Raw genomic sequence first — 24,727 nt, forward strand, 5'->3', positions numbered from 1 at the left:
CTCTAAGTATTCTGAAACTTATATGGAAAATGTTGTGGGTAAATGTATTTTTCTGGAGAGAGAGTTTTTTGCGGGGCGTGGGGGGTGGTCAAAGGGATTTGTGACTTAAAGATGTTAAATCACTGCGACTGAGTTCCACACTGCATAATGTCAAACAGTAGTTGTCGGGGGAAAATAACTGTCAGACACATGAGGCTGTGTTCAGGAATTTAAGCATATAATCTTGCTGCACCACAAAAATTTTCTCAAAGTCCTCCCCTGTAAGGGAAATCATTAAAGCCAGTAAAGAAAGCTAATAATTCACTTAGACATCAGCAAAACTCTCGGTATATTTCACAGCATCTTAAGCCTAAAAAATTCTCCGGATTAAGAAGATACTTTTAAATTTATGTAATATGTTTCTTCTGAAACTGACCAGCATCTCTTAGGTATGAATGGCTTACCTTCTCCCTGTTCATCTCATGGAGCACCAAGCACCCTGCTGCTACCTGCTTAGACCCTTGCTTCCCACCATCTGCTTGTACACACACTGTGTGCACTCAGCTTTGTACCTTCTACCTACTTATTCCCCCATCCTCTCCTATCAATGGGGAACTCAGAAATGACAGAGGTGTAGGGCTTACATCTATATCACTAGTAAGTTTAGACTTTCTAGAAAGCAATTTGCCTTATTTGCTTTAGTTCTTTTTAAGCAATAGAGCATTACACCTACAGCTAAAGTTCTGTCCCTAAACTGTGCTTTCTTCTTTTCTCTCCCAGGAGTACCAACAATCCTGACATTGGTATATGTCCTTCCCATGAATGTTTGTATATTTTTGCCATATAGTCATACACCCATAAATAAAATATATGATTGTGCCGTAAGTTTTAACTTTACATGCTAATATATTGGATTATGATTTTAATGAGATATAATTTAAATACTATAAAATTCACCCTCTCAAAGTATACAATTCGGTGTTTTTTTTTTTTTTAGTGTATTCATAAAGTTGTGCAACCATCAGTACTATCTAATTCCAGAACATTTTCATCACCGCAAAAAGACACCCGTGCCTATTAGTCATTACTCTCCATTCTCTTAATCGGTCTCTGTGGATGTGCCTACTCTAGACATTTCATGGATATGTAATCATACACTGTGTGATCTTTTGTGTCTGGCTTCTTTCACTTACCATCATTTTTAAAGATTCATCCATGTTTTAGCATGTATCAATATTTCATTCCTTTTTACGACCAAATAAAACCCCATTGTACGGATATACTATATTTTCTTTATCCATCCATTAGCTGATGGATATTTAGGTTGTTTCCACTGTTTGGCTGTTAGAAATAAAGTTGCTATGAGCATTCGGGTACAAGTTTTTGTGTGAACATATGTTTTCATTTGTCTTGGGTATATAACTAGGAGTGAAATTGTTGGGTCAAGTATTTAACTTTGAGGGAAATTGCCGAACTATTTTCCAAAGCATCTTCCTAGCTTAACCTCATTCCAACCTGTGGGCCAAGAGAGTTTCTTGGAGACTAAAGAGGAGCCCAACACACAAGAACATTTGAGAGCAGAGACCCAGATCAGCTGCACCTCTAACGAGCTTAAGGAATAAGAAAAACAGCAACCCAATACACACCTAACGCGAAATTATAGGATAAATAACGCTCTTGCTAAGCATTAACACACGAAAACATAAAATATGCAGCTCTTGATGTTTACTGGTCATTTTCCTCAGACGAGCTTTCCTTTCTTACCAGAAGGTGGCAGAGAGGGTGCAGTTTAAACTCCCCACCCCTCTCATTTTTAGAAGAAACTTTTTTTTTTTTTAAGAGTAAGACAAATAACTCTCGCAAATAACTTAGAACTTTTAACCCTTAGAAATGCAGAGTCTCAGGTTCTATTACTTAATATCATGATTAGAAATATATAAGAGTGACTAGGGACAACCACTATTGATATCTATACCACATGCATTAAATAAAACATATTTGGCTATAACAAAGAACTATGAATCTGTCTAAAAGGTATGAATAGATAAGCTCACTCTGCTTAGTAGAAAACATTTTAAGGGTAACTGAAACATAAGAGAAAAATTGATACATGCCACTGACTGACAGTAATAATGTAATCTCAGTTTGCAATATGAAAATGTAATTTTAGAAAGCAGTATTCAAGTTTGTAAATGTTATAATGCCCTCCTCTATCAAATGGGGCTGAGTTAGATGATAGCCCAGGTCCCTTCTTCCACTAATATAGTGTATTTCCTATTTTAGAGATGAGAGTAGCACGGACACGGGACTCACCTATGGTCATATACTAGCCAGTGACAGATCTGTCTGTAAAACCCAAGTCTTCCGACCCTTCATCATTACTTCAACTTCACTTAAAAAGATGAATCTTCATAAAAGCAAAGTTAGCTACGACTTCTGCCCATAAGAAAACACAGTAAGTTCACTGCAGGCTTATTTAAAATGGCACATAACTCAAAATGAGGTGTTTATTTTGAAAAGGAAAGACCTCCTGATGAGTTCCTGGCGTGTAGGCCATAGGGGATGACTGCCAAGTAAAGCAAGACCAAATGGGCCCATTCCTAGTAAGAGCTGAAGCGGCGGGGGCGGTGGTGGGGGGAAGAGGCAGAGGAAGACTGCCAACACCGAGCTGCATCGCGGGCCTGAGGGGGCACAGCACAGGGTCCGAGGGACTGCAAGAGTCAAGGAGTGGTCAGAGACGGCACACACGCTGACTGGGCCTGGCCGGAGAATAAACCAAGACAAGCTTAATGGTCTTAGCTGGAGGCTTCACTCACGAAAACAGTTTCCACTGAATCCAGTCCCTGACTTACGACAGCAAATAATACACCACAGTCCTTTCAATGGCTCGTCGCCCCAAAAGCCTAATTGTAAACTATTGTGGGGAAGTAAGAAATTTAGAAATAATGTTAAAAGTTGAGGTTTCTCTTAATAGAAGTCAGATCTATTTTGAGAATCCTCTGCAGGTGTAGAGCTGCAGAAACTCTAGACATTTGTGGCTTGGCAACTACAGAGTTCCGTTCTGCTTCTCTCCTTGCTGCAGCCAGAGAACGCCGCCTGTTCTGTGATGGTAGGTGTGTTTTGCCAGAAAGCTCACATATTTGTGGGTGGAGTCAGTTGGGAGGCTGGAGGGATTTTTCAAAAGTCTGCGTAGGCCAAACACGGCAGGGACTTCCAAGGGGTGAAAAATAATACCTTGGGGGTTAGCAACTTTCCACTGCTTGTGAAGCCAAAGGTGCAGCTCTGGAAACATGGCAAGTAACTAACTGACAATGACGGGGAGGGAGAGCCTTAGAGCTGGATGGCTGTGTCCTGGGATCCTGTCATTACGTGCACCTTTACTCTGGTACCGAGACCAGCCGTAAGGGCTCCTCCGGTTGCCCTGGGCTCTCTGGCCTCGGCAAGATTCATCTTAAGGGGCTGCAACTACAGGTACCCCGTTAGAACTAGGAAACCAGGCAAATACAGTTCCCCAGAGAATTAAATCAATGCACAGTAAATGACAGGCACATGCAAGGTCACCCTAACACAGTAGATCTTAATTTTGAGGAGTTTATAAGTCTCTCTGAGAAACTGATCAAAGCTATTCACGCAGGCCCCCTGGCCCCCATAAAATGTACGTGTGTACAGCGTATAATATTAATCTCAGTTGGGGCACGCATGGGCCCGGGGTAAGACTTCAGAATCCATGGCTTAAAGAGACAGAATGGCCCTAGATGAAGACAACGTCAGACTGAAAATGGCATTTCTATTAAAGAAAGAATGAGTCAGTTAGAAAGAAGGTTTAGCTGCTGTAGTAAACAAAGCAGAAAGAGCCACTGAGGCACAGACTGGTGATGCTCACCCAAGGACAGTCCAGGACAGACAGTCTAGGCCACAGAACCCTGACATTCCCACTCTCCGACCTGGCCTTGCCTAGCACAGCCTTTGTCCAGCTGGAGGACACAGCTAATGATTTCCAACAAACCTCCTTGCTCCAACTCCACACTCACCAAGCAATCACCTGCTAGAAGCTGGCCTTTTGCGCAGATCTGCCTGCCAGGACAGGGTGTTCTGGTCTTGCCAGTGTGAGCATGCCAGTGCACAGGGCAGGTCCTGAACCTGTCCTCATAGTCCTCAGTGAGGATGATTAAACTGCATTCTGTTTTACACACTGGTCTCATGAGCTGCTGTCAGCTCACCCCTGAGAGACATATCCTCTGTCGGGTGCTGGACAATCAGATTTTTAAGCTTGCAGGGCTGTCTGAGCTACCAAAATGCCAGCTGGCGACTCCCGGCCACACTGGGCCGGCCTTGTGCTCTCCCACTGGGAATGACCACGCTCACCTCTTACAGGACATTGGATGGTCACGTTTGCTCGCTGGGGTGCTTCCACGATGCCTCCAATCACGACGGAGAGATGGCTGTGCTCCGGTCTGGTGATATTTCTTCCAATAGACAAGATGGCAGGTGCCTCTTAATTCAAAGGGAGCAGGAAACTATGTTAGGTTCAGGGTTTTGCTCTGAGTAAACCATGCTGCATTTGGTAAGCTTTGCTGAGTTCTTTGAGAGCAGGGGCGGAGTCCTGGTTCTCTCCGCATCCCTCGTGGTACCCCATGGGGACTTGCACATCCACAGCCTGGAGGTGCTCAGGGGACGGATGGACAGATGGATGCATTCAAAGAGATATCTACAAAGAGGCTTTGCAACGACCATATACAGACTGTGAGGATAGTTTGGTTTTATAACCAAAATTGAGGGTAAAGTCCTCTTTGATACTTCGAAAAAGAAGGAATTCAGAAGTTCATGCAAACAAGACATGGCACGGCAGGAATAACATCTCTGCAGTGCAGCCTTGGATGAGTTAGAGCAGGACCAAAACACACGAGGGATTGGGACCATCTGACTCTCTTCCTGGAAGGAAAATGTGAAACAAACCTGCATAACACTTGCATGGAAAAGATGAATCATAAAAACAAGGTCATAAAGAATCAGGAATTCATTCACAGACTTTTATTTTCCTGGACTTTAAGAACCATGTACTTCTACCAGATTCATTTATGAACTCACTCAGGAAACATACTTTGTGCCTGGGCTGGAGAATGGGAATATGAAGTTGGAAAACAACCATTCTTGCCCTCAAGCAACTCATAGACTGGTGGGAGACACCATTACCATTACAGGGTGATGGCTGTTGAGGTAGAGAAAGGTGCTGGTTGCCCAGGTGTCTCTCAGGAGCATGTGGGGGTCAGGGAAGGCCACATTCCTCTACTGCAGAACTGTTGCGTGGTTGGTTTCCCTCCTCCACCCCATTAGCAGGTAAGCTCTTGGAGGGAGAGGCCACATCGTATTTCTTTAATCTGTTTTATCACCAATGCATAGGACATGAAAGAATTACAACACTTTGGTGTTTGGTAACCACGTATTCTGGAGAAGAGAACATGGGAATGACCATGTTTGGGTGACCGAATGTTCCATTTGCTCCTGGAGTGCTTGGGGCACTGAAATGCTATCCTGAGAATTGAAAAGATAGGAACTCTTGGGCTGGGAAAGGGCTGTCATTGTCCTACGTCCTCTGGCCCCTGAGGACCTTGCACCAGCTCTCCCATGAATCTGAGCTGTTCTGGGATGGACTTACAGGGAAATGTGTGAGCTGCAAGAGAGACTTCTATTCCTCCCAGCAATTCCAGAACCTTGGAACTGAGGTTTTCTGGAAAAGAGCTGATGCTCACAGGAGAGAACAGTCCAGGAGGATCAAGGCACAGAAAATCAAGGCCTGAAGGCCCTACCTTGGGAATGCAGCCAGGAGAGGGACTTAGCATCAAGCCTTGCACGTTCACGGAGCTTTTAAGATCAACTGGTCCAACCTCCTCTATTTAGAGATGTGATGTACTGGCTACATCAATGCTTAGTTGTCTAAATGCTGGGTTGCAATCCCTGATATTGTCTTTCTCCTCACCTTAGTTTATTTGAGCCATAGATACCAGAAACCACACAGCAGAGAGTTGGAGGATAACTTTCTTATTTTAGTTTTAATCCCAGAACATGAGCCTGACACAAGGAAGCATTGCTTACAACTTTGCCACCTAAAAATGTTCCTTCATAAAAAAAAAAAAGCACACTTTTATATTAAAGTGACTTTCTCTACATCCTGGAACAATTTACACTAATTTACAATGCCGATTTCCTGAAAGTGTTTCTAAGGATTGGGGGGTATGCCATTGCGAGGTATCCATCAACCTTTAAAGGATAATTACTCTCTTTCGCCGGCTGGTGGCGCTTTAAAAATGAAAAGTCCATACTATCAACACCGCCGATTAAACCCTGTCTCATTAATTCCCAATTCTTAGAAAGCAAACTCCAGAGCAGCTGTTTTCAAAGTGTGGTCCTCAGGCCAGCAGCACTGGCATAACCTGGGGACATGTCAAATATGCACATTCTCAGACTCCATCCCAAGCCTGCTGTGTCGGAACCTCTAGGAATGGGGTCTAGACATTTGGGTTTTAACCCCACCTCCCGGTTATTCTGCTGCATGCAAACTGCTGCTCCAGAGTTTCATGTTCAAAACAAAACAAAACCCAGGCATTCCAGGTTTCAACAATTGGCATTACCTGCATACAGCACAGGAGAACTTTCCACGTCCGAACCCAGATGATTAGCGACAGAACATCCATATATTCCTTGTTCCTTCTTTGTAGGTTTCTGTATCTGTATTTTCCCCATTCCATCCACAATGACTCTGTAGAACAGAGAAGGAGGATGCGCTCATGTAACACACTGAACTCTTCTAGAACCACAGCAACTCACAGAGAATGAAGACAGCAAAATGATTGACTTTGGGCTGGCAAGGATCCCAGAAGATGATCTTGTCAAGCTTCCTGCCTATAAGCGGACAACTATATAGACTAGAGGGTGGAAAAGTCCTTCCTGGCTGAGACTCAGGGAAGTGGTAGAGCTGGACCGTACTTGGTGATCCAATCATCCTACCTCACTTTGCATGAGAACAGACTTTTCTGGATGGACTCAATGTTTAATCTACCACGTTTGAAAAAAGACAAATGAGATTGCAAACGAAGTGTAAGATTCATTTAATTGTAAGACTATACATTTCAAGAAAACGCAACTGCAATTTTTCTTGGTACATTACATATTTTTCTTTCAAGTTGAAAAATATAGTTTTTGAAGTACTATATTTTTCAAGTTGAAAAATATAGTACTGAATACTAATAGTGAGTTTAAATCATCTGATTTTTCCCTTTCTTTTATAATTTGTTAGTCATTATTAAAATTTCACTAATGTTGCACCTTACAAATCCATATGAGACATGTGTGTCATTCTCTACAGGAAAATCAAAAGTGCAAGTAAGGTAAACTCTAGGTGAAGTTACAAAAGAAGTACAGCAGCGATTATTAGGCACACACAGTCTCCACGCTACTGTTCCTTAATAGTATGGTTTACTGGGAAAGATGATCTCAAACAGGGATCAGCATTGATTCCCTTGTGTATAGTTCAGGGATACTAAGTGATGCTGTGTCTCCTGCTTCTCTATTTCTCAGTTCTACACATGCTGAATTTCACTTGTCTATCATCATTATTGACCCACACCTTACTGTGTTACAGTTGACTTTAACAGGTATGACTCCTTTGAAAACGTTAGAAACATTTGCAGTGGGAGTAGCAACTCTCAAGACTCGGGCTGCTTCTAGGCTATAGGATATCTGTATGAATTTGAAAAAAAGTTGACCCTCACCCTTGGCAAACGTAGCCTCAAAGTTCAGGGGTTGGTGAGCAGAGGGTTCCCTTCTGTCCACCTCCTTCCCTTCCTCTGGAGAGACAGTGCCTTTCACAGCTTTGTGGGCAATTTGTGAGCTCAATTTCAGCCCGAGATTTGCCCATTCAGCCGGGTACCTTTGTGCAAAGTACAAACTGTATACACATGTATGGTGTTCCTGAACACGATTTTGGCTATGGAAGGAAAGGGAGAAATAGAAAATCCCCAAGTGTTCAGTGAAATATAAGTTATAAGAGAGTGGAAGAGGTTTTTATAAGAAAGCAAGAAGGAAACAGTTGAAAGGGAGAAGTTAAAGACAGCAAAATCTGTCAATGGCCAATTGAATCTCCTTTATTAGTTTTTTTAAAATTCAGGGTTGACCCACTCTACCACTTATGAACAGAAAATAAACATTGTGCCATAAATTATTATATGCTATAGCAGTTTTCGCTTCATATTATTTTAACTGGGGTTTCTCTTCTAATTCTATATGAAATAATAAATCTTTTGGTTTATGAGACTAGAGGACCATCCTATATGACTGTCAGTAGAGAATGATTTCACTATTGTTTATATTCTTTCAAGTTTCTTCAGAATAAACGTGGAAAACAAGAAAATTTCTTCAAATTTTACTTCCTTTTTATTATAGCAGTTTAAAAGTCGTTGAAAATAAAGAACTTAAATTCACTTTCTCCTGAAGTCACAAGTGAGAAAACAGAGATAATGGATTCTACTTTGTTAAGGATATACCTAAAATTGGATAATAAGTTATTAATTTTTTAGTTTTTTTATGAATGAGAACGAAGTCCTCGTTTCTACATCTGTCACGCTTAAATTATGCTCTTATTTGAGTCCTCAAAGGATTAAGTCCAGTCTTACGACTGTCACTCCTAGAAACTCATTTTTATCCAAGTGACATAACCTTCAGAAATACATAATTTTGAAACTCTCTTCAGACTGGCTTCCATTATTATAGCTCATGACAATAAAGAACATCTGTAAGTTTCATTTTCCAATGTTTACAATACCCAATCTCCTAAAGAATTTATGGGCTAACTGTATTGTGTTTCCTGAAAATAATTTGTTTAGTGAATAAGAACGTTTAAAAAATAAGTTTACGGTGTTGTTTAGAATGCCAAAGATCTATATCATATGTAACGTTTAATCAATGTTACACCTTCTGTGTGTCAACATTTTCCCACACAAAGGCTTTTAAAATTATATTAAAATGTTTAAAAACTAAATAAAATTTAAAATAAATAAAAAAGACAAACGAGCAAACCTTAATTTGCCAGATGTTAAGCCCTCATTTTCTGCCCCGATCCTTCTTAACGAACTGCAGACGTGGACTTTTCATTTCAGATTTTCACACTGGAAGTGAGTGGACCTTTAGTTACTGCTGCCCGGCAATGGTTATTATCTCACTATCACGGTATGAAAAAGTCAGTGGAGGTAACAAGGCTCAAGGTGCATTATATTGGATTTTGACTATGCTGTTAAGAATCAGGACTACACTGTGTGAGTTCCTTATGGCTTCCCAATATCATACCTGCATGTTAATACCACCTGATATTCATAAACACCTGCATGTAAATACCACTTGGAGAATCAGAGTCGGTCAGGTGTACCCTCACAGGTGACGTAATTATTCAGGAAATGAGAAAGAGTACTTGTTCTGCTTTCATTTTATTTTAATTTTTTCTTAATGATTTGAAGTTGCTAATAGGTTGTCTGGATCAGTGGTCCATATACTATTTTTTTCCCTGCCCCTTCGCGCTTTACAGAGCTTAGCAATATGGACTGTTCTGACCACTAAACACGGTATGTTTCTTCATGAACTGAACGGGGCCACTTCATTTCCTGTCACCTCATGTTGCTCGCTCATCCTATGCTCCAGCCATGACGAACCTCTAACAGGTTCCAGGACATTCCATGATCTGTCATCACCCCGAGCTTTAGCATACGTTGTTCACTTTATTTGGAATGCCCTTCCCCACTCCAGGCAAACTCTGACTTACCCACTGAGTCCTGGAGCAAATGTAATTTCCCCGGTAAAGCTTTCCCCAATACTCCCAGAGTTATCTTTTGCCCCCTCTGGGCTTCTTCTGCTCTGGTTCATATATTTAAAAAAAATATTTATAAAATATCTTTTTATTCCCACCAGACTGTGATCTTGTCAAGAGCAGGGACCAAATCTTACTCACAGCTGTGCATTTTCTATGCTTAGCACAGTGCCTCCTATACAGCAAGTTTTCAAAAGTATTCAATGATTAAATGCATGAATGTCTAGAACAGAACAGAATAATGGTAGAGAATAAATGTACTAGGAGGATGCAAGCTCTCCTGCAACCCACAAATGAAATAATCAAGGGTGGGCAGAAATCAAAACAGCTGAACTGCCCAGAACAAAACCAGGAATATGGCAGACCTAGCTATTACTAGGGCTAGACTTGCACTGTCAAATCCCTATTAAGGAGTAGTTGATTAAGAATAAAAGTATAACTAATAACTCTACTTGACAATTGTGTATACACTAAAATGTTTTCTTAAATTATTTCGTATGTACGTTTGTATGACTTAGCGCTTCTCAGATGATCCCTTGGTTTTCTTGGCCTCAGTTTTACAGCACAGTGAGAAATCACTGAGATTAGAAATAGTCGAGCACGTGTGAACCTTCCTGCCGGGTGGTGCCACCCAGTATCCAGCCTGGACCAGTCCGTGGGCTGAAAGTTCTTTAAGGAATCTGATCTTGGCCTTTGCTGCATAACCTTATTCTTAACCTGAAGTAATAACAAGGCTGATCTTTCCATAGACATCATCCCTAGTGAACCTACCCACAGCCTTCCCTTCCTAGCTGAGATTTCTTACTCAGCTGGCGTCCAAACGTACTCCACGCCCATACTGTTTCCTCTTAAGGGAGAGAGGCTCTCAGAAACATAATTCCATTTCAGGATTTCTTCAGTTGAAAAGATTTGTGAAATTCAGAAAAGTATATCTAAAAGTGAGAACTTTGTTGCATAAAGGAGTTTAAACATAAGCTGAAAAAATTAATTAGGTAAATTTGAGAAAAAAATGGAAATAAAAATAGATATTTTAAAAATTCCCTTAAAACGTTAAAACTCTTAATAGCCATATAGGATTGTTTCAATATCAAATGGTTGATCCTCAGAGTATGCAGAAACACATCTGAGTGGTATGTCAGAACCTTTATAGGATTTCCAGGAGTCTCAGCCTCAGAAACGAATGTTAATTCCATTTGAACAAGTCAAACAATCTAAAATCAACTCAATTCAACAAACACTGACTTAAACTGACCAAGCTCTACTACATCCCTGTAGTACTTTATGGCCACAAGTCAATTAATCAACCTTCTCAGCCTCTTGTTTCCTTATAATTTCTAAAGTGAAACTGTTGAGCTGTCCTCAAAGGGTAGTCCACGGACGCCAGGGGTCCATGAGCTCAAAACTATCCTCATAATAGTAAATACTAAGCCATTATTTGCATTTTTCACTGTGTTGACATTTGCACTCATAGTAAAAGCAGTGGTGGGTAAAACTATTGGTACCTGGACTGGAACCAAGGCAGTGGCACCAAAGGGTACCAGTAGTCACTGTATTCTTGGTATCACACACTTGCAGTAAAAACAAAAATGCCAGTTTCCCTTAAGAATGTCCTTAATGAAGCAGCAGAACTTATTAATTTTACTATAACTTGACCCTTGAGTGTAAGTTTTTAAATATTCTGTACGACAAAATGGGAAATACAAAGCACTTCTGCTGCATGCCCAAGTGTGTTGGTGTGATTGTGTGAACTGCTAGCTGAACTAGCTGCTTTTTCATGGCATACCACTTTACTTGCAAGAATGACTGACAGACAAACCATGATTATTCGGACTTGGGTATCTGGAAGATAATTTTTTAAACGAACAAAAACGAGCTGGCCACTTCAAGGAAAACAACTGACAGTATTTGTTGCCAATGATAAAATTCGAGCTTTCAAGGGAAAATTAGAATTTTGGAAAATCAGTAACCTTCATTGTGAGTTTGACTGCTTTCGAAAACTCAAAGACTCTTCTGAAAAGCTGGGTAGTATATTAAAGAATATACATCTTTTTTATACTGTATAATGAAATGTGTCAACATTTGGAAGATGCGTATAACTCAGTCAGCCAGTATTTTCCAAATGACCAATGTATGATGTTATAAAATCTAGTATAGTTAAAAGATCCATTCAAAGAGCAAGAGAAACCAATAGATTTCATTGTAACAGAGCACCAAAATCTCATTAATGTGGCTTTAGATTCCATGTTCCAGCTAAACCTTAAGAAACTACCACTTGTCTAGTTTTAGTGTAGCATTAAAAAAGAATAGCCCCAATTACCTGAAAGGGCTATGAAAATATTCCTTCTCTTTCCAACTGACATATCTGTATGAAGCCAAATTCTCTCTATAAACGTCAACAAAAACAACATTTTTTTTTAACATCTGTATTGCAGTATAATGGCTTTACAATGGTGTGTTAGTTTCTCTGTATAACAAAGTGAATCAGCTATACATATATCCCCATATCTCCTCCCTCTTGCGTCGCCCTCCCACCCTCCCTATCCCACCCCTCTAGGTGGACACAAAGAACCGAGCTGAGATGTTAAAAAATAATAATAATAATAATTTGTATTCAAAACAAAAGAAATATTGTATGCAACAAAAAACCAAAAATGCAAATTAAGGAAAATATCCATTGTGCTGGCTTTTTCTGATAATCCACTTGCCAATGTTTAAAAAAAGAAATAGCACACCTAAGGAAAAAGAGAAAGCCAACAGAATATTTCAGGGAAATAAAATTTTCAAGTGAAGAAACCAAAGAAAGGGGCTTCCCTGGTGGCGCAGTGGTTGAGAGTCCACCTGCCGATGCGGGGGACACGGGTTCGTGCCCCGGTCCAGGAAGATCCCACATGCCGCGGAGCGGCTGGGCCCGTGAGCCATGGCCGCTGAGCCTGCGCGTCCGGAGCCTGTGCTCCGCAACGGGAGAGGCCACAACAGTGAGAGGCCCGCGTACCGCAGAAAAAAAAGAAACCAAAGAAAAACAGGTTTTAAATCTGTATTTGCACTTGGACTTGGAAGATCTCAGTGTCAGGAATAACAGGGTGTAGCTTCTTTTTTTTTTTTTTATTGAAGTATAGTTGATTTACCAGAGTATATTAGTTTCATAACTTCTTTTTAACTATGGGAAAAACCACCAGGAAATCCAATGTGAGGTGACGGATCCCCATCTTACTAATTCTACAGGGGAACCTTACGGCACCACAAAGGCATGGAAATACCCCAGAAGTGCTCACATGCACACACGCCGTCATACTAGTCACGCTTTTTACTAGAGAGATTTTCCTAGAATATATGTGTTTTTTAGAAATCGTCTTGTTTCCCTTTCGTTAACTTGGGCTGTAGGAATGAAAGGTGAAGCTAGTGTAATGTCATGATGCATTTGTTCGTCGCCTTCTTATATCACAATCACAAATGGTCTGACAAGGGAAAGAAAATCATTAATTTTTTTGTTTCCATTTATAATTTATGCCCCCAACTGTTTCTCAAATGGGTGTGAAGTCAGAATGATCCTTGTTACTTGACCAGCTGGGAACTAAATTATCCTTTGAAAATTAAAAAAAAAAACCACAACCTATCACAACAGATTGAATGTAGAAGCATTTAGGTGAATCCAGCTATATTTTATTAAGCCAGACACGAAAGAGATTTGCAAAGATGTAAAACAATGCCATTATCGGTAATTTTTCAAATACTGCTTTTCAAAAATTATGCTATTTATGTGAAGATGAATTGGGCTTATTACTTATTTCTAAATGGATTAATAAACAGCTTTTTTTTTTTTTTTTTTTTTTGCGGTACGTGGGCCTCTCACTGTTGTGGCCTCTCCTGTTGCGGAGCACAGGCTCCGGACGCGCAGGCTCAGCGGCCGTGGCTCACGGCCCTAGCCGCTCCGCAGCATGTGGGATCTTCCCGTACCGGGGCACGAACCCGTGTCCCCTGCATCGGCAGGCGGACTCTCAACCACTGCGCCACCAGGGAAGCCCATAAACAGCTCTTTTAAATGTTTCATGGTTTTAATTTCTAACATCACTAGATATAACTCATATTACCAAAAGCTCTTCGGGCTTCTCATCGTTGTTTTAAGTTTAAAGGGGTCCTAAGACCAAAAGATTTGAGAACTGCTAAGTTAGTTGATCTGGAAGGTTAATTCTACTTCAAAAACTTCATTATACTCTTGTGCTCAGGGTTCCAGGCAAAACAATAAAAAATTAGATTTGTTATATCTTTTCATTCTAAGACATAGCCTCACAATTTAATTTAAAATTTACCTACATTTCTTTTAGTGTTTCACATATTAGGTGATGCACAAAAAAACGACATGATAAAAATAAAACTTGCATTTTTTAAAGTAACTTATGGTTTACAAAACAATTTAACATCTGGTGTTTTGTGTCTCTCAACAATCCCTAGAGGCAGATAAGGTGCAGCTTGAGCTCTTAAACTCAAATTGAAAGAAAGCAAAAGGTCTATAACCCTATGTGTACAAACAGCAAGATCTGGAGACAGAAAAGAACACAAAAGTGAATTAACATTTCTGTTATCACCTGTTATTTTGTGTAAAAGGAATGAAATGTGATATTTTTGCACTGATATGGATAACTATCACAATAAAATGTGACTTAATATTGTGTTTTGAACATCTCAGAAAACTTTGATCCTTATCATCTTATTTTTGGATTTTGTGACATGAAAAACTGCGTGATATAGAAAATTACTTCAGATTCTCAATCTTTCTACCAAAGCTATTATCTGTGTGATCTTCAAACATCGCTGGCAGTGTTCAGGAGATTAAGGTCCCTGATTCTGACTGACTGTGAATTAGTCATGAGATTCTGTTTGTTTTTTTTAACATCTTTACTGGAGTATAATTGCTTTACAATGGTGTGTTAGTTTCTGCTTTATAACAAAGTGAATCAGTTATACATATACATATGTTCCCATATCTCTTCCCTCTTGCGTCTCCCTCCCTCCCACCCTCCCTATCCCACCCCTCTAGGTGGTCACAAAGCACCGAGCTGATCTCCCTGTGCTATGCGGCTGCTTCCCACTTGATATCTATTTTACGTTTGGTAGTGTATATATGTCCATGCCACTCTCTCACTTTGTCACAGGTTACCCTTCCCCCTCCCCATATCCTCAAGTCCATTCTCTAGTAGGTCTGTGTCTTTATTCCCGTCTTACCCCTAGGTTCTTCATGACATTTTATTTTTCTTAGATTCCATATATATGTGTTAGCATATGGTATTTGTCTTTCTCTTTCTGACTTCACTCTGTATGACAGACTCTAGGTCCATCCACCTCACTACAAATAACTCAATTTTGTTTCTTTTTATGGCTGAGTAATATTCCATTGTATATATGTGCCACATCTTTATCCATTCATCCGATGATGGACACTTAGGTTGCTTCCATCTCCTGTCTATTGTAAATAGAGCTGCAGTGAACATTTTGGTACATGGCTCTTTTTTTGTTGTTTTTTTTTTGCGGTACGCGGGCCTCTCACTGTTGTGGCCTCTCCCGTTGCGGAGCACAGGCTCCGGACGCGCAGGCTCAGCGGCCATGGCTCACGGGCCCAGCCACTCCGCAGCATATGGGAACTTCCCGGACCGGGGCACGAACCCGTGTCCCCTGCATCGGCAGGCGGACTCTCAACCACTGCGCCACCAGGGAAGCCCCATGACTCTTTCTGAATTATGGTTTTCTCAGGGTATATGCCCAGTAGTGGGATTGCTGGGTCATATGGTAGTTCTATTTGTAATTTTTTAAGGAACCTCCATACTGTTCTCCATAGTGGCTATACCAATTCACATTCTCACCAGCAGTGCAAGAGGGTTCCCTTTTCTCCACACCCTCTCCAGCATTTATTGTTTGTAGATTTTTTGACTATGGCCATTCTGACCGGTGTGAGATGATATCTCATTGTAGTTTTGATCTGCATTTCTCTAATGATTAATGATGTTGAGCATTCTTTCACGTGTTTGTTGGCAGTCTGTATATCTTCTTTGGAGAAATGTCTATTTAGGCCTTCTGCCCATTTTTGGATTGGGTTGTTTGTGTTTTTGTTATTGAGCTGCATGAGCTGCTTGTAAATTTTGGAGATTAATCCTTTGTCAGTTGCTTCATTTGCAAATATTTTCTCCCATTCTGAGAAATGGAAATAAAAACAAAAATAAACAAGTGGGACCTAATGAAACTTAAAAGCTTTTGCACAGCAAAGGAAACCATAAACAAGACCAAAAGACAACCCTCAGAATGGGAGAAAATATTTGCAAAAGAGATTCTGTTTTCCAACGACCTCATCAGAAAAGTATTAACCCCTACCCTGCCAAACTCATGGGGCTGGTGTGAGTTCAAATGAGATACCACATCTCCTAGATATGGAAGATTCTGATTTACAGTTCCTACACAATGTAAGATTACTATAAGTATGCTTTTTTAATGGCCTTATGTTGATTTTATTTTTAAATGTTAAGTGACCTGCAAAGAGAGAGTCTGTACATGCTTAAATTCAATCTTAACGGTATCCAGTCTTGTATCACAGCTATGGGATAATGATTGGGACAGTACGATTTCATTTTGAGAATTCCCACGCACATGTGAAAACCATACCCTGACTTTTTTTTTTCATTTAAAAATTCCTTTAGGGGCTTCCCTGGTGGCACAGTGGTTGAGAGTCGTCCTGCCAATGCAGGGGACACGGGCTCATGCCCCGGTCCAGGAAGATCCCACATGCTGCTAAGCGGCTGGGCCCGTAAGCCATGGCTGCTGAGCCTGCGCGTCCGGAGGCTGTGCTCTGCAACGGGAGAGGCCACAGCAGTGAGAGGCCTGCGTACCGGGAGAAAAAAAAAAAATTCCTTTAATTGACAGGTGATTGTATGGAATACATAGAGTAGCAATGCATTTTAGAGTATATAATGTAAGTAGAAGTAAAATGTATGATAAAAGATAGCACATGAGAGAGGGGAAAAGGAAGTATAATACTATTAAGATTTTTTTGTTTTGAGACACATTTTATAAATTGAACTGTAATTATCAGGCAATAAAATTCACTAACGTTAAGTGTACAATTTGATTTCTGACACACGTATACATTTGTGTAGCCACCACCACAAGCAAGATATATAACATTTCTATAACCTCAAAAAGTTTCCTTTGCTCCCTTGCAGTCAGGTCCCCTCCCCCAAAACCTTAGGACTATGACAACCATTGACCTTCTTTCTATCACTGTAATTTTGTCTTTGCTACAAGTTCATATAAATGGAATTATTATAAAGTATGTAATCTTTTATGCTTGGTTTCTTTCACTTAACATAATGGTTTTGATATTCATACATATCGATGTATATATATCCATAGCTCCTTCCTTATCTATGATGAGCATTTGCCATTTTATGAACATACCGTAATCTGTTTACAAAGCCATCAGGTGATGGACATTTGGCCTATTTCCAGTTTGGGGCTATTATGAATAAGGCTCTTAGAAACATTCAAGTATGCATTTATTTGATATGCTGCTTTCCATCCTTTTACTCTTAACCTATCTGTGTTTTTACATTTGAGGTGTACTTCTTGTTGACAACCTATATTTTAGTCGTTGCTTTGTTATCCTCTGACAATCTCTGGCTTTTAGTTGGAGATTTTGGATTATTTATATTTAATGTATAATCTTATACTTTACATAATATATACATAAATAGAAGAACACCTTGACAAACTATCAAAAATTATTCAACAATCCACAAAATAACCAAACAACTTCTAAAAATTATATATGTGGTCACTGAAATGGAAAACTAAGTGGGTGGGCTAATATCCACTTAGTTTTTTACAGTGCTGAAGAGACAAGTAGCAAACTAGAAAGTAAAAGAGGCAATATGAAAGAGAGGTTAAAACACAGGGAAGATTGAGACAGAGAAATTCTCACATACATTTATTTGGAGTTCTAGAAAGAAAGAAGAAAAAGCTACATTCAAAAAGAAAATGGGGGGCTTCCCTGGTGGCGCAGTGGTTGAGAGTCCGCCTGCCAGACATGGGTTCGTGCCCCGGTCTGGGAGGATCCCACATGTCGCGGAGCGGTTGGGCCCATGAGCCATGGCCGCTGAGCCTGCGCATCCGGGGCTGGGGCCCACAAAGGGGGGAGGAAAAAAAAGAGGCCCGCCTACCGAAAAAAAAAAAAAAAAAAAAATGGGCTGAGAATTTTCCAGAACTGATAAACTATATGTATCCTCAGTACAGAAAGTGCAACCAATTTCAAGCAAGATAAATAAAACAAGACACTCACGTAGATTTACCATCATAAAACTGCAGAGCACCGAAGATGAGAAGAAATTTTGAAAGATAAACAGAGAAAAAGAACGTATCACCTACCAATGAATAATAATTACACTGACAACACACTTTTCAACAACAAAAATGGAAGCCAGAAAACAATCTTATCTATAATAGGCTGAGAAGAAAGTAACTGTTCTTGAACTGGTAGCCACTTAGCCCTCCACTTTAAAATGATGGTGAAGTAAAGACTACTTTGATTTTCTTTCTTTTTATTTTTTTTATACTCCAATATATCTTTATTGGAGTATAACTGCTTCATAATATTGTGTTAGTTTCTGCGGTACACCAAAGTGAATCAGCTATATGTATACATATATCCCCATATCTCCTCCCACTCTCCCTATCCTACCCTTGCAGGTGGTTGCAAAGCACTGAGCTGATCTCCCTGTGCTATGCTGCTGCTTCCCACTAGCTAACTACTTTACATTCCATACCCTAACATTTTTGAGTTTCTTTCCTAAAGAATCCTGTTGGAAACACATTCTTAGAAGGGATTTGAAAATATTTTCAAGAAAGCTGGAAGAAGCATTAAGATGGTATTACAGAGGAAACACTGTATTCTTATTTTACTTACTTTTCAGAGGGTCGTAGCAATGCTCCATCCTTGGTCCACGTATATGTGGCCTCACCGGGGGTAACAAGCTCACACAGTATATTGATGACCTCCGTCCTTCTTGTAATGTAGACTGTATTTCCAATTCTTGAATGTACTGTTTTATTAAAAGAAATCGAGGTGGGCTGGCTTTGCCTCAAGAGAACAGGTCCCTTTGGCTTGAATGTCAGCTTGCCCGAGTTTTTCGAATTTGAGCTTTGGGGCACACTTCCCGTTTCCCCCCTTAGGTGAGCCGTGGGAGGCGCCTCTCCCAGGATGCCCCGCCACTGCACGTGTGCAGACTGCGCCTTCGCTAACTCGGCCACCAGCTGATATATCACCTGGGACGCAAGGTCATCACTGACCTCTCCAGTCTCCATGAGCTGACTCATGTTCCTTATCAGTTCATCAAACTGGGCGGTATCCATGCTGTAGGCTCCCTGTTTAACTGCGGCTTCAAACTGCTTTTTCTCAAACTCCCAGGAGTTGGCGTTCCCCGCAGAATGGCTGCAGTGGCCCAACAGAGCTCTTAAGAGAGGCTGGTGATGAATTCGGCCATCGTCCAAATAAAGCTCATTTTTGTTACTCCACTTCTGCCTCATCTTGTGCCATGTGGCTCCCAAATTATTGGCTTCATTGTGGTCCATCCCAGGATATTCCCTTGTGTGCCCTCTGAGGGCTGGGGGTGCAATGAGCCGGTTGTCAGTGCCAATGAGCTTGAGCACCACTGTCTCTTGGGCAGAGCCTGCGATACACCGGTACATGCCGATGTCGGGGGCTGCCAGGCTGTGGATTTTCAGTGAGCCTGACTTGGTGATGCCGAGTCGTTTGGAGTTCTGCAGACAATGGCCGTCCTTCTCCCACTGGATCAGAGATTTCTGGAATCGTCGCACTGGGCATTTAATAATCACAGATGTGTTGGGCAGCAAATAGGCTCTGCTCCCGACGGTCAGGTTCAGGCGCTTCTCTTCCCTTGTCTGAATGTAGACTCTCTGGACACCAAGGATCTGAGGACCCTGCTTGCCAAGGTTGGTCTTCATCTCTGGTTGCATTTCTGTAGGAAAAAAAAAAGAAAGAAAAGAAAACACAAACATCGCAATAATGAAAACTTTTTGACTGTAATCTTCCAAGGCTGGCACAAGTCAACAAATTCTTTTTTCCTCTTTTAAAACATTTGAGAACTAAAACATAAGTAATTATATATATATTATACATCCTTAGATGGGGGTAAATTTCACAACTATCTGGTACTTTAGCAGCAAAGAATGCACGTTTGAATGAATTGCACGGAAGCATGTAAATTATTTTACAAAGCTCTGGTTTGGGGAGGCATGAGGTTAAGTGGTTAAATGTTTCCATCAGTAAGGGGATGTCTGATATGTGGGGCCTCCACCACCTAGGGGAGGAGGCCCCTGAGAATCTAGTATGGCTTGGCCAGGGGTACCCCAAATCTGAGGGAGGCAGTGACTGGGGAGATAAGTGAATGCGTTTGAAGGATCTGAAAAGGAGGATGAAGCTGGCCAATTGCAACATATAACCCAAGCGGGTCAGTTCAACTAGCTTGGGGGCCTAAAGCAGCAAGTGATCAAAGAAGAAAAGGTAGGACAGGCACTTGGAAGCCAGATGAATCTGAGTTTGGATCTTAGTGCCATTTGCACAAGTCATTTAACCTCTCTGAGCCTCAGTTTTCTCACTCATAAAATGTGGGTAATGTTAGCACCTTCGTCAGAGGAATGTGACAGGTTAGAGCATTTATATCAAGTGCACAGCACATTAGCGGGCACTTAAAAGCTCTCATATATGACTATTGTCAGCGGACAAAGGCAGGTCCAGCCAGCAAACAACAGGGCAAGCTGAGACGGATCAAGGGTCGGCTGACTCTTGCTTGTTCCTGGGCACTGGCTGCAGTTAATGGGCTAAGGCCAAAGAGGACACTCCTCAGATCCCATCCCCCAAGAGCAGGGGCTCTGTCCACCTGCGGGAAGGAAGGCCTCAATGCGTCCCAGGGCGATTCTGAAGTGAGTAGGGGGGCTTGATGCAGGTGGGAGACTGATTCCTCTTGGAAGATGTACTTAGGTCCATGGGCAGATGGTGGAGCGTGGGCTAGAGGGCCTGGAAGGAGGAAGTGACAGAAGAGAGACTGGATCCACGGAAATGGCACTGTGGAATTCAGGTCATGAGACGGGGTGGGGGGAGGGTGGGAATCAGAAGCTTGGAGGACCCCGGTTACGGCTCCTCCTGGTTGGAGCACTGGCAGGGATACGCCGGGAGGAGAACCAGATTAAGACTCTGCTTAGACGGACTTCTCAGGCCCTGGGCACGAACTAGAGTGTGCTCACCAGTACCCTGGTTTGCCAGAACAACTCCTGGACTCCTCTCAGGTGGCTCACGATCCCTTTAGAGTCTGCCTGCCTGCTGGGGTGTGGTGGTGCCCGTACGTTCAGAAAAGCAACAGGGTTGGGTTCATAACAACAGGGCTGTGGTAGAGAATGTTCTAAGTGAGGGACAGGCATAATGAGTTTGCATGCAAATTCCACGGAGATGCAATTAATAGGCCAGGCCCCTTGTCCACGGTTCTGCCCATGAATGCTCCCCTCGGCTCATCTCTAAGGGGAGCGGGGTGGCCTGCCGTGCATACACCTTTCCCTAGTGGGACGCAGACCCTTCACAGAGGGTGTCAAGCTCCCCTCAGCCAGTTAAGGCATACAGGTGTTCTTTCGGTTGGCAGCATAGAGTTTTGGACTTACCGCTGTTCAACAATGATCAAAAGCAGAAGGAGGATTCCTGGTAAATTGATGGTTCATCTATTATTATAGGCAGAGGTGCTACGCCAAATACTTAACCATCTGCATGGTGAGGGTGTGGTCAACCAGAGCAGTTGGCAGCTGTAGCACTGCACCAGGTCTTTGCAGTGTTCCCTCTCCCAACATTGTTACACTACGAGGAAGTCAGACGGCTCCTGGCAGGACGGTCCCAGCAGCTGGGAGGCAGTCGTGGGGTTCAGGCAGAGGCTACTTACTAACCATTTGGGAAGTATTTCCCTACTTTAACAACCAGTTACAACTCTGGTGTGTAGCGTTTCAATATCAACTCTGACTAGGCAGTGGCTCTCAAACTTTGCTGCACATTCAAAACACCTGCTATTATTGTTTTTTAATCTCAATACTCTGGGTCCCACCTCCAGAAATTCTGACTTATGGGGAACAGCCTGGGCATCAGACTTTTTAAAAGCTCCCCAGGTGACTGAAATGGGCAGCAAAGGTTGAGCACCACTGCCCCGGAGCGTCCCATTGCATGAACTCAAAGGCAATCTGATGGGATGGGACTGGTGAAGAGCGAAGGGAAAATCAGAAAGAGCATCTGTGTCTTCTGTGTGAACCCTGCCAAAGTCTTTACAACTTGCGGTGTCCTCTGTAAGGAGGAGGCAGGAGGATTTCTTTGTGGTCTCACCATCAGGAACTCTTATACTTTCCTCTGAGTAATTAGTCCATTTCCTACCCGATAAACACTGAACCGTGTAATCGACCAGGTTGCCTTTTCCAAGATAGTTATGTTATCAAGTTTAGAGCTAAATCTGTGCCCACACATAACAGAAGTGCAAAATTCAAGACGTAATCCTATATTAGCCTTGTTTGTTTTCCTTTTTTATTACTCACCGGTTTCTAATTTTACTTATCTGGTTGCATTTTATGAATACTTAGCAGTAGCCTATTGTCACAATGCACGGTATGTATGTATGTCTACACACATACACATCCATTATATCTACATATATGTGTTTATATGAACCTATAAAGACCTCTTTTTATTATCATTTAAAAGGATTCAGTTGAACACCCTGTCTGGTCATTAATCCCTCGGTGGCGGACAACGGGAAAGATAACTGTGCACGTGGATGGCTTTGAAACCTGTTCTTCAAAATCGGAGTTTCAGCTGGGTCAAAGTCAGACTTCTGAACTCATGCAACTGAGAGAGAGGTGTGGAGACAGACTCTGAGGGCTGCTACAGATGAGGCCACAGCTTGAACGTTCCTGCTCTCACTGGGAAGGTGCAGAAGCCCACGTGGGGAACGCAGCACATGCCTGGCTCGATGCTTCAGGCTGGAGATGAGCTGAGGCTGGTATAAGCCCACACAGCATCCTGTGTGGACATGGGTTCTAATTGCCATGGAGATGGTTTCTAATTACCAGGGAGAAGGGTTCTAATTACATTCAGGTCCACTGGTAGCCAGATGTCCCTCAGCTGAGCTTGGGGCTTAAAGCAGATGGGACCTGACTCCTTCCAAAGCAGGCTGGGGAGTCTGCAGGTGACAGGCAGTGTTCAGCCTTGGTAAAGGACCTGCCCATGGCTGGGTGAGCCACACGAGCAGCCCAGCCGCTCCCTCTGGCTGCATGCCCATCTGCTGGAAGGCAGGCCCTGTGGCCCCAGCTCCATTCCCAACCAGGCCTGTTTAGCAATTCCTCACGCTGGGTATGCAGCAGTTCAGTTAGAATGTATGCCTGGGGAGGGGTCTGGGATCAGGCTCTGCCAGGTCCCACGGCGTGGGCCAGTTCCTCTCTTGGGACTCCGGTGAGTTCCTCTGGAGCAGTGCCTGGAGCGTGGCCTCATCAGACACAGTTCTTGGGGAAGAAACTGGTCTGGTTTCGGGTGACTGCCTCCTCCTGCATCTGAATACGCCCCCAAACTGCCACACTGGATGAGCCTGATGAGACAGAGAGTGGCCAGGCAGCGATGGCATCCCTCCTGGAGGGCCTGCGGGCAGTGCGAGGGTACCCACCCATCCCTCCACTCTCCCACTGTGCTGGATATGAGAAATGCCACATCTTTTGGCGTTTCTAGAAAACGAAGAGATCTTTCTTCGTTTCTCCACTTCGTGGAGGTCCTCCTTCTGGCCTCAGGGTCAGCCTGCCCTGCCCAGTAAAGGCCAGCTCTGGTGCCCGAGGCTGTTTAGCACAATTGCCTGCTCGTGTCCAGCCCTAATTCCAGTTGTGTCCCTGCCACGATGCTAAGTCTTGGCGCCATGCCAGGTTTCTGCCCCAAGCCGTCTGTGCTGGATGTTTCCACTTGGTCTCACCATCACTTGACTCCTGCCGCTCCCGAATGGGCTTTGGCTGCAAAGCAGCCTCTAAGCCTTTTTTACCCTGTGGAACCCAGGCCCCTCAGAACCCAGCCCTGGATGGGGCTGCTTGGTTGGTGCTGACCCGCATTGCTCCCGCTGGCATGGAGGATCTCACAAGCCCCTCTGGAGCTCTATCAAGAACCTGGGCAGCTTTTTTTCAGATTCTCTTTAGGGTAGAAACACAGGTAGCTGACAGGAGGCTACGAGGGATGCTATAGGCGGGACTGGTTAAATGGGCTGTGAAGCCCCATGAAGATTACACAGTAAGTGTCTCATCAGGCTGAAGGAATGGCTTCCACACTTGGTTCTCATGCACTTTTCAACCGAGGGTAGATGAGCTTCTGCTCACAGCACCGCACTAAAAGCTCTCAGGGAAAGGCCACCAATGGTCCCCTAGTGACAAATACAATGTCCCTTCAGTATTCGTACTTGACCCTTCTAGGACACATGGCGCCCGTAATCACTCAGTTCATGGAAAAGTCTCGCCTCCCCGCCATCTTTTTCAACCCTTCTTCTGGTCCTTTCCCACCACTGTTCGTTGCCAGCATGCTGCTGGCTGGCACTACTACCCCTCAGGCGTCAGTGCTTGGCCACTTCCTCCCTTTCTCTTCTTGCTCTAAACTTTTCTTTGGATGATCTTGTAGTTGTAACTAACAACTCTAGGTTGATGGCTCCCAAGTTGATCTGTCTAACCTAGACCTTTCTCTAGAGCACAAGATCTAATAGTCCACTGCTGACTGGAAATCTCTTCCTGCTACTTCAAGTTTAAAATATTGTAACCTAAACACTTTATCTCTGCCTCCCTCACCCATTC

The 24,727-nt window shown here is 42.6% G+C and overlaps 1 protein-coding gene across 1 annotated transcript in view; it reads right to left on the reverse strand.

Annotated features, from left to right (window-relative positions):
• ADAMTSL3 (ADAMTS like 3) overlaps positions 1-24,727 on the reverse strand; it is a 371,178-nt gene that overhangs the window by 44,785 nt on the left and 301,666 nt on the right. The window contains 3 exon segments of the mRNA XM_027089194.1: positions 4,345-4,473; positions 6,609-6,736; positions 18,777-19,848. Of these exon segments, the coding sequence (XP_026944995.1) occupies positions 4,345-4,473; positions 6,609-6,736; positions 18,777-19,848 (1,329 nt within the window).

Source organism: Aethalodelphis obliquidens, unplaced genomic scaffold, assembly GCF_003676395.1.
Source record: "Aethalodelphis obliquidens isolate GAN/ISIS:26980383/991018 unplaced genomic scaffold, ASM367639v1 scaffold65, whole genome shotgun sequence".
In the NCBI taxonomy this organism is placed as follows: domain Eukaryota; kingdom Metazoa; phylum Chordata; class Mammalia; order Artiodactyla; family Delphinidae; genus Aethalodelphis; species Aethalodelphis obliquidens.